At 63.3% G+C, this 14,526-nt stretch overlaps 1 protein-coding gene across 1 annotated transcript in view; it reads left to right on the forward strand.

Moving 5' to 3' along the window:
• The window catches only part of RAB11FIP3 (RAB11 family interacting protein 3), a 60,330-nt gene extending 48,320 nt beyond the window's left edge, over nucleotides 1-12,010 (forward strand). Inside the window, exons 6-14 of the mRNA XM_003587805.6 lie at nucleotides 702-737; nucleotides 3,701-3,794; nucleotides 4,658-4,761; nucleotides 7,520-7,660; nucleotides 9,592-9,673; nucleotides 10,102-10,239; nucleotides 10,316-10,471; nucleotides 10,542-10,682; nucleotides 10,773-12,010. Coding sequence (XP_003587853.2) covers nucleotides 702-737; nucleotides 3,701-3,794; nucleotides 4,658-4,761; nucleotides 7,520-7,660; nucleotides 9,592-9,673; nucleotides 10,102-10,239; nucleotides 10,316-10,471; nucleotides 10,542-10,682; nucleotides 10,773-10,886 — 1,006 coding nt within the window. The 3' untranslated portion in view covers nucleotides 10,887-12,010. The remainder of the gene's footprint in view (nucleotides 1-701; nucleotides 738-3,700; nucleotides 3,795-4,657; nucleotides 4,762-7,519; nucleotides 7,661-9,591; nucleotides 9,674-10,101; nucleotides 10,240-10,315; nucleotides 10,472-10,541; nucleotides 10,683-10,772) is intronic.
• The last annotated feature ends 2,516 nt before the right edge of the window (nucleotides 12,011-14,526 follow it).

Here is a 14,526-nt window from a genome sequence, read left to right on the forward strand (position 1 = left end):
TGCTGCTGCAGTGTCACAGGCTTGGGCTGGGGGCACGTCCCTTCCCAGACCCCGCTGTTCTCTGAGAGGTGGCTGGTGCCTCCTCAGGCCCCAGCAATGGTTTAGCAGGTAAACTGGGAAGTGGAACCTAGGACACCAGAGGCTAGAGGTGCGGTCAGCTGGCCCTTCTGCCACTGCAGACGGTCCCAGGAGGCGGGCGCCCTGGAGCTGGCGTGCCTGCCCTGGATGGTGCAGGAACGCTTTCTGGGTTTCCAGGCGGCCGGGGCTGAGGGTACGCAGTGCCTGCGCTGGAGCAAAACCCACGGCAGAACCTCCTGTGCATGCGGGCCTCTGGTAGCCGGGCCTCAGGAGCACAGCGCGGCCCCGCAGCACCGGGGATGTGCCACCGGCTGATGGCTCAGACCCCGCGTGGCCCCCTCTGGGTCCCGCCCTAACGGTCCGGCGGTGACTCTATCTTAGACTTCTGTGCCGGCTAGGAGCACGTGATGCATGGTGGCCTCGCCAGGCCCTGAGGTTGTCCCTGTGTCCCTGAGTTTCTGCTGAGCCGGGAGCCAGCCTTTCCTGCATGGTGCGGCTGGGGGCGCGGGTGTGCATGCCTGTGGCGCGCCCCCACCCCGTCCGCCCCGCCAGCACTTCCTGCTTCCTCTCGTCCTCCCTGTCTGTCCCCTGACCCCACTTTCCTGTTTGTTTTCATCCTGCAGTCCAGCGAAGCGGCTGTCCAGCAAGAAGGTGGCAAGGTAGGACCCCTCCTGAAACGTATCCCTGCTCACGGCGCTTTTTCAAGAAAACCTTTGAAAGTCACTTCTCATGGTTTGGGGTTGAAAATGACTTGAAGGGTGGGCTATAAAGACTCACTCCAGCGGTGGACGGGGACCCGGGTGTGTGGCCGGGGGTCTCTGGTGGGAGCTCTCGCCTCCCTCCAGTTGGGTCGAGGGAAAGCCCACCTGAGGGCTGGGCAGGGTCAGGGGGCCCCCAAAGCCGCAGCCCGGGTCTGGGTCTGCCTCCTTCAAGGGCTGTACCCCTCCTGCCCTGCCGTCTCCCCCCGGCGAGGTGGATGAGTGTGTGAACAACGCGCATCGGGACTGTCCCTTCGCTCTTCGGTCTTGGAGCTGCACTGAGGTCTGGGGGCGTGTGGACACTCCCCCCTCTGCTAGGCGTGTCCGGGGCCAGCCTTCTCCATGGGGAGGCTTGCAATGTGGTCACTGGATGTCCTTTCCCAAAAACATGTTGCTTCTCCCAGAGACAGTGATTGCCATGACGTTTTTTGTTTGTGTCATCTCCTGCCTGGACGGCCCCAGAGCCCCGGCCCTGCGCGCCCGTGCCATGTGGGCTGCATGTCTCTCTTGGGTGTCAGCTTGTCTCACCCTCGGGCCTTTCTTCCCTTTTTAATCTGTTTTCTGTCCAGCATGTCTTCCTGTAGCTTCTTGAGAAGGGGTTGCCCAGAAAATAGGCGGTTCACCCTCGCCAGGTGCCTCGCCCCTGTGGTCTGGCTTGGTGCAGACTTCACATCAGAAGTGGCTTCCCTCTTGCGGCTCGGAAGGCACTGCCCTTGAGGCGCTAGCCCCAGCGCTGCTGCAGAGAGTCCGGCACAGTGCTCCCTGGGTCTCTTGGTGACCATGTCTCCCTTCTGGGAGCTCCGAGGAGCGCTCCCCTTCCCTGATGCTCAGGCATCTTTGGGGAGTCTTTGCACCCCTTTCCAGGTGAATTAGGCTGGCGGAGTGGAAGGCCAGGCCCAAGTCTGGAGGCTCCTGCTGACTGCCGGCCTCTCTGGGGCATCGATCTGCGATGTCCCCTGCCCCCCGCCCCCAGAGTGCCTGCTGGTGGCCTCTGCCCTGCGCTCCCGCCTGCCCTGCTCTGAGCGTTGCCTCCTACTGGAGGCTTCCGGCTCACAGCCAGTGGGGCCCCGGGCCAGCGTGTGCTAGGGCCCGTGCACCTCTGTCAACTGGCTTGCGGCTGCCTTCGGGCAAGTCACAGGTCGGGTGCAGCCCGTTGGGATGCCCTGGTCCCCAGTCATGTGCTTGCTGGGGGCTGGCCCTCCACTGCGCTCCTCTCTGTGGCCCCTTGGGCGCTGGAGGGCCTCTCCTCCAGCGTGTGGTCCCTGAATGTCTGGTCTTTGGTGCCACGTGCTTTCCCACCGTCTGTCCCTGAGGCTATGAATTGTTTGTTTTCCTTTCCCTGTGACTCTGAGGGCTGAGGGCTCGGGGGGGTGGGGGGGATGGGTGGGGGCCACCTTGCAGCGCTCACCCTGCCTTTCACCCAAACACGTGCAGCGGGCGGGACATGCCGCCCGAGTCCCGTCCTCCCAGCCCCACATCAGGCCCGGGCGCCTGGGCCCTGGGCCACGCCCGAGGCTGGCCTGTGGTGCTGCTCTGAGGACTGACCCTCCCTCACGAGTGCCCTTGTGTGAGAAAGCCTGGCCTGTGGGTGTGTGTAGTTTGCCATGTGCGCGAACACACACATATGCATGCAATTTTAGTCTGCTGCCTCCATAACTGCCCCCGGCCTCCTGAGGAAGCTCAGCATGCCTGCTGTCGCTTCTCTCTACCTGGCTGTGGTCCCCTCGTGCAGGCGGCTCTGGGGTCCGGTCGTGTCTAGGACTCGACCTGACCTACCTCCTTTGGGTGGATCGGGCACCGGGTCCCTTCTGCTGGGCCTCCTCAGTGAGGATGGGCTCACACCCATCCTCCCACACCCCCACACGAGGACCCTTGGCCTTACTGAGATGGCTCCGCACTCAGCCACACACCCCCAAGCCGGAGTCAGCCCCTGGTCTGAGGTCAGGGTCGGGTGTTGGCCCAGGCGCGGCCCCTCCTCAGGATGGGCCCTGGGCCAGGAGCTCATGTTCGGGTCCCGCTGTGGACGCGGACATGGAGCGGTTCAGTGGGAGCTGATGCCGTCCTCCCGGCCCTGCAGGGTCAGTGAAATCCACAGCATGGTGCCAATATGCCCCCCAGGGCACCGTCGGGCTCGAGGCCCCTGGGCATGAAGATACCCTTCTTTTTTGTTCCCCTGAGAATGTTTCTTGAAAAAGATGAAAAGAACGTAGAAGCTTGGTCAGTACTGAAAAGCAGATAGAGCTTCCTTCATATGTTTGATAGAGCGCACTTTCTAACAGCGTTTTCCTGAACGGGCTGTCCGTGCTGTGGCCTTAGCTGCGTGACCGCCTGCGGGAGCCCGTGCCCGGGCACAGTGGGGGTGCCCGGCCTCCTCGGGGTGACACCGCGCTGAGTCTCTCATGTGCATCAGGGCCGCGGGCCTGCTCGGCCGCTGGAGCCCCGCGCCTGGGCCCCGTGGCTGCCCCCAGTGGTGCGCCTGCAAGTCAGGCACGGAGAGGGCGCCGAAGGTCCAGTCTGCCCGCAGTCGACCCTGAGCATGTTTCACCGGCTTGGGGGACATGAGAATATTTCATATTGCCGAGAGGGGTGACGTCCTGTTTTATTGCCCAAGTACAAAGTACCCGGCCCAGGAGCTGGCAGAGGAGGAGCCCGGGCCCGTGAGGCCTCCGCTTGCCCGGCCCTTGGTTGTGGCGTCCTGCCGGAAGGCCCTCCGGTAGAGACCTGCCTGCTGCCCCTGGGCTCTGCCTCTGCATGGTCCCGGGCTTGCTCACGTGCACAGGCCCGGCTCCGTGGTCGCTCCCCTTTTCTGCTCTCCTTGCCCCGCTGAAGGACCTCTGGACGGGCCTGTCGTTTCTCCTCCACAGGCACCTGCAGCAGTCGGGGGCCCTGACCATGGAGGCCCTGCAGGACTCTCCCCCGGGTCCCGTGGAGGGCATGGACGAGGACATCGCTGACAAGGTGGGCCCTGGACTGGTGGCAGGGCTGGCGGGTGTGTTGGGCGAGGTGTGCTGAGCATGGTGGGAGGAGGGGCTGGCATTGTGGGGGCTGAGCAGACCCCCAATAGCCCTGCTGGTCTCTGGTGGGTGCCATCAGGGTCGGCAGCCTCGGGTGAACAGGAAAGGGACACCTGTTCATGGAGAGGTGCTGGGGGGATGGCTGCAGCGATCCCAGAGCCAGGGCCCAGAGCCAAGCCGTGGGTGGAATCTGCTGCTCAGGAGAGGTTCCTAGGGGAGGGGCAGCCTCCCTCTGGCCGAGGTCACGAGGCTTAGGGCTCCGGGCCATGCAGGGGCTGGGTGACAGCACAGCCCTGTCTCCTCCCCGCCTCCTTGTCCACCTTCCTCCCCCCGCCCCGCCTCCCTGTCTGCCCGCCTCCTCCCCGTCCGGCCGCCTCCTCCCTGTCCACCCACCTCCCCCTCTACCTGCCTCCCCCTCCACTCTCCTCCCCATCCACCCTCCTCCCCCCACCTCCCTGTCCACCCTCCTCCTGGACCTGCTCTCTGCAGCATCTCAGCTCTGCTGAGCCTTCCCCACTCTCCAGTCTTGTGGTCTGGTCATTACACTTCTCAACACCTACTGAGTGTGCCTGGCTCCATGAGGTGGGCACCACCAACCCTGGGCCTTTCTCTGCACGCACTGCCCTGCAGAGCAGTGCCCTGCCCACCCTTGAGGCCTCACCCTTTGAGGCCTGAGGGCGCCATGTGCACCCTGCCCTCACTGGCGCTCACGGCTCTCCAGCCTGCTGGGTGTGGCCTCCAGGACCGTCTGCTTGGGGCATGCACTCTCCCAGCCCCTTGTTCTCAAGCCACCATCTCACTCCCCAGGTCGTCTTCCTGGAGAAGCGGGTGTCGGAACTGGAAAAGGACACAGCTGCCAACGGGGAGCAGCACAGCCGGCTGCGGCAGGAGAACCTCCAGCTGGTGCATAGGTGAGGGCAGGGACGCAGGTGAGCACAGGGCATGCAGGTGAGGGCACAGCACACAGGTGAGCGCAGGTGAGGGCAGGTGAGGGCAGGAACACAGGTGAGTACAGGGCACATAAGTGTGCACAGATGAGGGCAGGGACACAGGTGAGCACAGGGCACACAGGTATGCACAGGTGAGGGCAGGAACACAGGTGAGCACAGGGCACACAGGTGTGCACAGGTGAGAGCAGGAGCACAGGGCGCACAGGTGTGCACAGGTGAGGGCAGGGACACAGGTGAGCACAGGGCACACAGGTGTGCACAGGTGAGGGCAGGGACACAGGTGAGCACAGGGCACACAGGTGTGCACAGGTGAGGGCAGGGACACAGGTGAGCACAGGGCACACAGGTGTGCACAGGTGAGGGCAGGGACACAGGTGAGCACAGGGCACACAGGTGTGCACAGGTGAGAGCAGGAGCACAGGGCACACAGGTGTGCACAGGTGAGGGCAGGGACACAGGTGAGCACAGGGCACACAGATGTGCACAGGTGAGGGCAGGGACACAGGTGAGCACAGGGCACACAGGTGTGCACAGGTGAGGGCAGTGACACAGGTGAGCACGGCACACAGGTGAGGGTAGGTGCACAAGTGAAGGCAGGGACACAGGTGAGCACAGAGCACATAGGTGAGGGCAGGGACACAGGTGAGCACAGCACACAGGTGAGGGCAGAGCACACAGGTATGCACAGGTGAGGGCAGGGACACAGGTGAGCACAGGATGCAGATCTCTTGCAGCCTACAGGGTGTGATCCACCTCAGGTTCTCTAGGCGCCGCCCCCCATCCAGCTGCTGAGGGCTGGCTCTCTGGGTACTGGTGGGGTGAGCAAGGCTCTCCCCGAGGAAAGGGCAACGGAGGGCCCCTCAAGAGCAGCCGGGGCCACACTGTGCCCTCAGAACACCTAGCTGGGCTTCCCATCTGGGGGCATCTGGCATGTGCCCCCATTCCAGGAACCTGTCCTGATGCAGGATTGCATCAGGTCTGAGACCCCCCTGGACTAGGAGACTGAGACTCAGGGTTCAGAGACAGTGCTGGGCCCTGGGTGGGGGCTGCCAGGGAGAGTGCGAGGGCGGCCAGACAGCTCTCTCAGATGACGGGCGGGCCTTCTGGCCTGATGGGCGTTTAGCAGTCACCCACACACTGGTGAAAAGCCCGCCCTGCCCTGCCCTGCCTGCCAGCCCCAGGCCTGCCATGTCCAGCTGCTGGGCTGCTCCTCCTGGTTTTGCCTGAGTCCCCTTGGCCCGCACTCCTGGGGCTGCTTGCGGTTCCCAGTCTGTGACCCCCATGGCCTTTTTTCCTGCATATGACAAGTTCCACCTGTGTCCCCCACGTCTGGTTTCTTATTCTCCAGATTCCACGTCTTCGCCCACTTGGTTTCTAAGCAGAGGCCCTGCTCAAGGCATAGGAGCCTGGCTCCCTAAGGCCTCACGTGTCTGAAAAAGGCTTTGTGCCCGCGCTCCCCCGCCCCCGGCACTCCCCACCACCGATGGGTGGCTGAGTCTGGGGTTCCGCTGGGAGCCGGCCCTGGGCAGCCTGCTCCGCTGCTATCTGTCCATCTGTGAGCGGGGCCCTGGCACCACTGGGGTCACGGCTCTGTGGGTCCTGCTCCTTCCCTGGGTGCTGGGAGGGCCTCGTGTCGTCTCCTGAGCCAGGGGCAGGAGGTTCTGGCCCTTAAATCTGGAAAGCGGCTCCTTCAGCTTCAGGAGGATCATTCTTGGGATTGTTTCTCTGTATGGTTTCTCCCGTTTTCTCCCAAGGTCAGTAGTCAGTCTGCACTTCTGTTAGTCAGGTGTTAGACCTTCTGAACCGTTCTCCTTTCCTTTCCTGTTCTCTTTCTCGTTCTTTCTTGCTGTATGATGATTTTTTGTTTCTTTCAGTTCCTCTTTTGAATTCAGAATTGTGTTGGGTTGGAGTTTTAATTGCTAAGGGCTACCTCTGTTGTACGTCGCTCCCGTGACAGCTGCTGTTTCATGGATGTGGTGTCTCTGGCCTCTGAGGGTGACAGTTGGAGTGTCTCCCACACAATGCGTGTCTCCTCTGGGTCGTTCTTCCTGTCTGCTCTGGACGTTTTGTAGGAGAGCTTTCCAGTGGTGTCTCACGGTCTTCGGCCTACTGTGTACTCTCAGGCGCAGGCGCCAAAAGGCAGATGAGGAGCCCCGTGTGCAGGGCAGCTGGGGGCACGCCAGCCCAGCCGACCCCGGGAGCCCATCTCTGGGAGGTCTCCTGCAAGTAGGCGTGGTGGTCTGGGAAGATACCAGGGTCGGGGTCTCTGTGTGGACATTCCACCTGTCTCTGAGTTCTTGCGACACCTGCCTTCGCATCTGACCTTGTGGGGGGCAGTCTGTAAACCACGTCCCTAGTCTGGAGTAGCAGGACGAGGTGCCCAGGGCCAAGCACATGGTGGGCTTGTCCCGAGAGGGTCTCACACTGACACCCAGCAAGCTGGCGGCTACTGTGGGTGTAGGCTGGGGCGGGGGTGAGGGCCCCCGAGAACAATGGGGACTGTCCCTGCTGTCAGGACTGTGCCGGGGTCTGAAGCCCAGGCACCCTCAGTATGGGGTGGAGCCTCCTTTGGGGGACACATCTCCTGCTTCAGAACCGCCCTTGACGAGAGCTGTGGCCGTGGGGGATCCTCTGTGCCTGCCTGTCCCTCCTCTGGGCAGGGCCACTCTCCAGGTCTGGGCGCAGTGTCTCAGGACAGTCTCTCCCCCTCTGCCGGCAGAGCCAACGCTCTGGAGGAGCAGCTCAAGGAGCAGGAGCTGAGAGCCTGCGAGATGGTCCTGGAGGAGACCCGCAAGCAGAAGGAGCTCCTGTGCAAGATGGAACGGGAGAAGAGCATCGAGATTGAGAACCTGCAGGCCAGGTGTGGGGAGGGGAGGGGGATAGGGAGAGGGGAAGATGGGGATGGGATGGAGGGGGAGGGGGCGATGGAGGATGGGGGAGGGGAGGTGGGGTGCGGAAGGGGGTGGGCAGGTCGGGGAGGGGAGATGGGACCAGCGGGCCAGGCGGACAGCGATGAGGAAGAGAGAGAGCTGCCCGGTCAGCGCACAGCCCTCCACCCCAGGGCATGACGCCTAGGAACAAAGTTGACCGTAGGAACAGTGGGAAAACCTCTGTGAAGTGAACTGTAAGACTGTACTGAAGGCCATGATTATCGGGATCAAAGATGGACACCACCTGGATGTCACCTCCTCTAATCTTTCTCGTGAGGACGTTACACCAACCAAATCAAAGTCACCATCTTTCTTTAAGGCAACCTGAGAACATTACCCTGGGCTCCCCTGAAGGCATGAGCCTTAAACAGTCAGGAAAGGGGAGCAGGCTCCACGCACATGCCCACAAAGGCACAGGAGGGGACCAGGAACTTAGTCTGCGGTGTCCACACATGCTGACATGTGCATCTCAAAACTGGCAGAGAACCTAAATGCCCACAGGCTGCTGGTCAGCTGTGGGGTCCCTGACGAGGGTTCCTGCCGTCCTCCTGCAGAGTCACCATCTTTGTGACTGAGTGGCCCCACCCTCAGCCTTCAGCAGGCAGCAGGGATTCATGACTCCAGGCCCTTAAGCATGTGTTTATGTCCAGCTCTTAAAGCTGGAAGATACATTTGGACACATTTTCACAGTGGTGGGCGGCAGGAGGGGCTGCACGCAGAGCTGTGCTGGGGTCTCCCTGGACAGAGGCCTCCCGGGGGCAGGCCAGCTGCGCCAGCACCTGGGACAGCCTTCTTGCTGGACCTCGGGACAGTGGGGTCAGCGGACTTCAGGAGAGCCTCTCCGTGGGGCCCTGTGCACTGGCCTGTGGGTGCCATGGGCGGGCCATCCTGCTGGTCAAACAGGCAGCAGCTGGGGCTAAAGGTGGATGGGGCCTCAAGAGGCCCTCGGAGCAAGACGGCACTCGGGTCACTGCCTGCCCTATGCACCTCAGTCAGCAGCTCCTTGTGCCTGGACCTGCAGCCCTGGGGGTTCAGGGGCGTGAGGGAAGGAACCAGGGCTCCTGGGAGAAGGGCGGGCATGTGGTTGGGCCAGAGAAAAACCAGCAGAAGCGGGGAGGCACTGGAGCACAGCCATGCGGTGCATCACGGGTTCCAGGTGGGCAGAGCTGGGGCAGAGCAGGAGCCTCTGCCAGAGCCTGAGCCAATGAGGAGCCCAAACAACACGTGGAGAAGCCCCTTTGGGCGTCCCTGGAGCCTGGACGGGGCCTGTGACTAGAAGACAGAGGACAGATGGGAAAAGCAGAACCTGACCAAGGAGACACCTGGCAGACAGACCACCCAGTGGTCCAGGTCAGCGTCACGCGGGATGCGAAGGGAACCCCTCTCTGTGGGGCTCTCCCCAGACCCACAGCCTGTCCAGTCTCCAGAGGACCCCAGACGAGCCCAGCCTGAGGGGAGTCCACCAAACACAGGGCCAGGCCTGCTCAGAACAAGGTCATGAAGAGCGAGGAAGCCTAGAGATGCTGCAGCCCCGAGGGGACAGAGGAGCTGTGATGGCGTCGCGGTGCAGGGACCCGACGGGAAGGGGCGCCTGGGGGAGGCTGGGTCGAGGCCGTTGGCTTGGTCGCCCGTGTTTCCGGTGTGTGACGGATGCCACGAGGACTTGCAAATGCCTCGAGAAGCCGCTAGGGGCTCAGGGTCCAGGGACTTGCTCCGTGGTGACAGCTTTTCTGTAAACGTGAGGCGTCCCCACACCTGAGGTGTAGATGCCATCCTGGCTTGTGGGGAGCTCTGGCCTCTGTGTGGGCGCGTGTGGGGTCGGGGACAGCTCTGCGGGTCCCAGCCTAGTTCTTGTGCCCAGGCTGCAGCAGCTGGATGAGGAGAACAGCGAGCTGAGGTCCTGCACGCCCTGCCTGAAGGCCAACATCGAGCGCCTGGAGGAGGTGAGCTGCCCGCCGGCTCCCCGCGCTCCTCCTGGGGTACCTGCGGGCCGCCGGGACCTGAGACAGGGTCTCCAAGTTGAGGGAGCCACCTGGTTGGCAGTGACATGGGGGCCCTGGGCTGAGAGCCAGGACAGGTGGGGCCTGGCCCTCCCTTTGCCAAAAGGTGAGCGGCCCTGCCTGGCTTCTCAGGGTCCTTGGGCCTGGAAAGTTACGCTTAGATTAACCCCTGATTTGATCCAGGATGCTGTCCTTGATGGACTGACTTCAGCTGGGCCACTGTGTGCCCTGAGGACACCTGGGAGCACTTGGGTTCAGTCCCTGCTCCTGTGTGGGTCCCATCTCCCTCAACAGAAACAGTACCTGGGCCTGGGGGAGCTGTGAGGGACCACGGCATACGGGCGTGTCCACGGCAACCTTCTTTCTTACAGGAGAAGCAGAAGCTGCTAGATGAGATTGAGGAGCTGTCCGTGCGGCTCAGCGACGAGCAGGAGAACAGGCGGAAGCTGGGGGACCGGCTGAGCCACGAGAGGCACCAGTTCCAGAGGGACAAGGAGGCCACCCAGGAGGTGAGCAGGGGCCGTCCCCATGGGTGCGGAGACCGCCCAGAGGCCCTGCGGCCTGGCTGAGCCCAATCCCCCGCAGCTGATCGAGGACCTCCGCAAGCAGCTGGAACACCTGCAGCTCTTCAAGCTGGAGGCTGAGCAGCGGAGGGGCCGCAGCAGCAGCGCGGGTCTGCAGGAATACCACAGCCGCACGCGGGAGAGCGAGCTGGAGCAGGAGGTCCGCAGGCTCAAGCAGGTGCGCTGGGGCCGCACCCGGCGGGAGGGCCTGTCCCGTGCACCCAGGAGTGACGCCCCGTGTCCCCCAGGACAACCGCAGCCTGAAGGAGCAGAACGACGAGCTCAACGGGCAGATCATCAACCTGAGCATCCAGGGCGCCAGGAGCCTCTTCTCCACGGCCTTCTCGGAGTCCCTGGCCGCAGAGATCAGCTCAGTCTCCCGAGATGAGGTAACGGCCCCGCCCCCACGTGCCCCACGCGGCCCACAGGCGTCAGCAGTCCAGGTGCCAGGCACCAACCCCGTGCCCCACTACCCCCAGCTCATGGACGCCATCCAGAAGCAGGAGGAGATCAACTTCCGGCTGCAAGACTACATCGACAGGATCATCGTGGCCATCATGGAGACCAACCCGTCCATCCTGGAGGTCAAGTAGCCGCAGGAAGTCTCCACCCAGCACGCGGGGTCTCCTTCGCCCAGCGGGAGGACACAGCGGAGCCGGGGCGGGGCCGGACGGAGGGGCTCCAGGACAGCCTCAGGCTGGGTGTGCCCCTCAGACCTCCCGCGCTTCCCGCCCGGTCGGGGAGGAAGGGAAACGGGTCCCCCTGGGGTGCTGCTCCCCGTGGCCACCAGGTGCCCTGCCCGGTGCCATCCAGGCCTGCGCTGCCCCTGGATGGCACACAGGCCCCAGAACTCTGGCGCTGGACGTGGGGGGAGGATAGGCAGGCGAGGACAGTGCCGTCAGGGTCCCACCAGGCGCTGCCGTGCCCCCAGCTTTCTTGGGCTGTTTGAGCCGGCACCCAACTGGAAGGGGCCCCTTGGTCCAGTGTGAAGCCTGGGGGCCTTCGGGTTACAGGGCCGTGCCCCCAGCCACACCCTGGCTGCACTAATCCTATGATGTGAGAGCCACCAGTGGAGGTCACTGACTCTGGGGGGCAGGCCCTCTTCCCCGTGCGAATGTCCACTGCCCCCAGGAGTCCGCACGTCTGGAGCCAGCTTCCTCCAGGAGTCAGAGGTCTTCAGGGGTCGTGGTCCCTCTGCCAGGAGCGCTTTGCAGGAGGCCAGGCAGGGCTGGCCCCCATGTCCACAGGTCAGGGCCTTCCTGGCGGCTTGGGGGCTCCTTCAAGGAGCAGCAGCATCACCCCCCGGGGCTGCGGGCCTGCCCCAGGGCCTGAGTGTGGCCAGGAGCCTCCTGGAGGGGGCGGGGTGGGGGCCCTGCTGGTGCGAGCATGTGCGTGAGGGAGTGTGTGTGCGTGCGAGCGTGTGAGCATGTGTGTGGCCCTGTGTCCTTCCACCCTCTGCGTGGCCCACCTTCTACACTAAGGTTTAAGATGTTGCCTCGTATTGTACATTCTGGGGGAAAGCCTTGGGTGTAAATCAGTGTAAACTTGGAGGAGAGATTTTTCTATCATGTAGAGTAGGTATTTTTTATAGATTGAAGGTTGATCAATTTTTTAATACTTCCAAGAGAGAAAACTATCTGTGTATACACATGAAATATATATATATGTACAATAATAAACACTGGAACTCTGCTCCCCGCCCTGCCATGCCCCACCACACAGCCTGGGTCTGTTTCTGTGAACTTGAGCTGCCCGAGCCTTCCTCGCAGGCGCTGGGCACTGACCTGCACGCTCACCCTGTTTTCACCCCAAGAAAGAGCTCCCTGCCACGTGCCAGCAGCCTGGATGACACGGGATGTGAGCACCCAGGGGCCCCAACAGCAGTGAGAGGCCGTGCTGGGGGGCTGGCCAGAGGCTGCCCGCAGCGTCCTCTGAGCTGGGCAGCAGGAGGCCTGGTCTGGCCAGCCCCTCCCAGAGGCGGTGTGCGGGATTGCCCCGCCAGACTGGGCCCCCAGGGGAGCCCATCCAGGGCACCTCCTGGGCCAGGGCGATACACTGGGGCCTCAGGGCTGTGTTCATGGTAGGACATGGGCCTTGAGTGTGGCCTGGCTGCTGACATGGTGCCAAAGGCCAGCTGGGCAGGACCCATGGGGCGTGTAATCATGGGTAAAGAGGGCTCCAGGAGGGGCAGGCACAGAGGACCCAAAGGAAGACACTGGAAAGGCACAGGCCCTGTGAGACTGTGGGGCAAGGCTTGGCAGGGGGGCCAGGGCAGGAGGGCCCAGGTGGTTCTAAGGGTGAGTGGCCAAGTCTGACTTGAAGTGGGGTGTCAGCCAGAAGTCCCCAGCACTCGATTCCCTAGCTAGGTGTTTGTGACCCCCAGCACTAAGGTGCCTGTGTACTGGACACAGGTGGAGACAGGCCCTGCCCGACAACCCAGTGGGGCAGAGAAGGGCTGGAGTCAGGGCTGCTAACCGTGTGGCTCCAGGTGACCGCAGGCAGGGCCCCCTGGCCTCGTTCTCAGCTGGGGGTGGGGCACTGGAATCAGAGGGTTGCCAGGGGCCTGGGCACTGTGGGGGGCAATTTGATGGTGTGGATGTGTCAAAGTTCTGCCTGGAGCCTGCACCCTGGCCAGGATTCCAGGGGGCCTGGAGAGGATCAGGCCCCCTCCATGCTCCTGGTGCTGAGGGGTGGCTCCCCAGAGTCCACAGGGCCTCACCGAGTTCAGTAGTGAGGCTGGGACTTGTACCTGTCCCCCCACCCCCGGCCCACAGTCACATGGCCGGGGCAGCCAGGGAGGGCAGCACTGTGCCCAGCCTTGGGCTGCAGGCTTCACCCTTAGGCTCTGGGTGGAGCTGTGCAAGGAGGGGGGCTCAGCGCTCAAGGTGCCCAGCAGCCGTGACAAGTTCAGAGGATCAATGGGCACCTGTAAGGGCCTTGTCCCCAGCCTGGCGGCACTGAGGGAGCCTCTGCTGGCCTGGGATGGTCAGTGCCTCTATTTTGACACTGGGTTACATCCTGTAGGGCCCATCTCTGCCTGGGAGGAGAAGCTGAGTGTGGGGGGAGGGCTCACTCTGTCAGGTAGGCCAGAGCCAGGCAGGGGTTCCTCCCTGAACCCTGCTGTTTCTTCCTCTCCTAAACTCAGGGGCCTGTCCGCAGCCCTGCTGATCCCAGCAGCCAACACTGAGGCCCCTGCCCTGGCCTGCAGGGGTCCCAGCCCCCTCCACACAGGGTGGGCTGGGAGACCATGTGACGCGGCAGGGCCTGGCTGCTGCCCAGGACCAGCTTCCTGGCGAGCTCTTTACAGGACCGGCCCAGGCGGGGTGCGCCCAGAGTGCGGGGAGGCCGCAGGGGACACAGGAGGCCGGAGGGCGTCTCTCCCGGGGGGACCCTCCACCCTCAGTCCCAAAGCGGATCCTGTCACACTGCTAGAGCTGTGGAGCCAAGGTCTCGGCCTGTTCGTGACCAAACTAAACAGAGCAAGGCTCTGCCTCTCCTGCACAGCCACCCTGGCCCCGGGCCCCTCGTGTCCCACACGCGCTGCCCTGCTGTGGCCGAGGCCAGGTCAGGCCTGTCCGCGCTGAAGGGTGGCCGCTCTGCACTCCCAGCCCAGGGGCCCCAGTGCCTGTCACAGCAGGGAGGGTCCCCGTGCCCGCATCCCCGCAGATGCTCTACTCCTCGAGAGCATCTGGGTGTTCTCACTGGTGTGTCCTAAAGCCGGGAAGAGCATGGGGGAGATCTGCCCCCAGGGACTCCCCTCCCCTCCAGGTGGCTGTCTCCTGAAAGTCACCCTCTGCTTTGTGGTTCCTTCCCCAACCGGGAATAGAGTGAGCTGGCAGGAACCTGCCTCAACTTCAGCTGTTTTTCTTGTTAGGAGGCTACAGGGCTGTGGACATCAGCTCTGACCCAGTCACCCCAGGCAATGCACAGGGAAGGAAAGGGACTTGTGGTCACTGAGCCACCACTGGGAGTCAGCCCTTGACTCTGTCCTCAAGTGATTCTGCAGCAACCAGGCCTTGGTCAGAGGCCTATCACTGCCACCTTCGTGCAGGTGAGGAAGCTGGGGGCGGGCTGAGTCCCTGCGGGCACTCAGGAAGGGGCTGTCTTGGCTGTGTCTGAAGCCCGAGTATCTGGGGTGGGGACGTAGCTGTCCTGGCTGCAGCATCTGGAGATGGAGGTTTTTCAGGAGCCCTGAGCGCTGTCCCCGAAGGTCCTACTGACTGGACGCTGAAG

This window comes from Bos taurus, chromosome 25 (assembly GCF_002263795.3).
Source record: "Bos taurus isolate L1 Dominette 01449 registration number 42190680 breed Hereford chromosome 25, ARS-UCD2.0, whole genome shotgun sequence".
NCBI classification, from domain to species: domain Eukaryota; kingdom Metazoa; phylum Chordata; class Mammalia; order Artiodactyla; family Bovidae; genus Bos; species Bos taurus.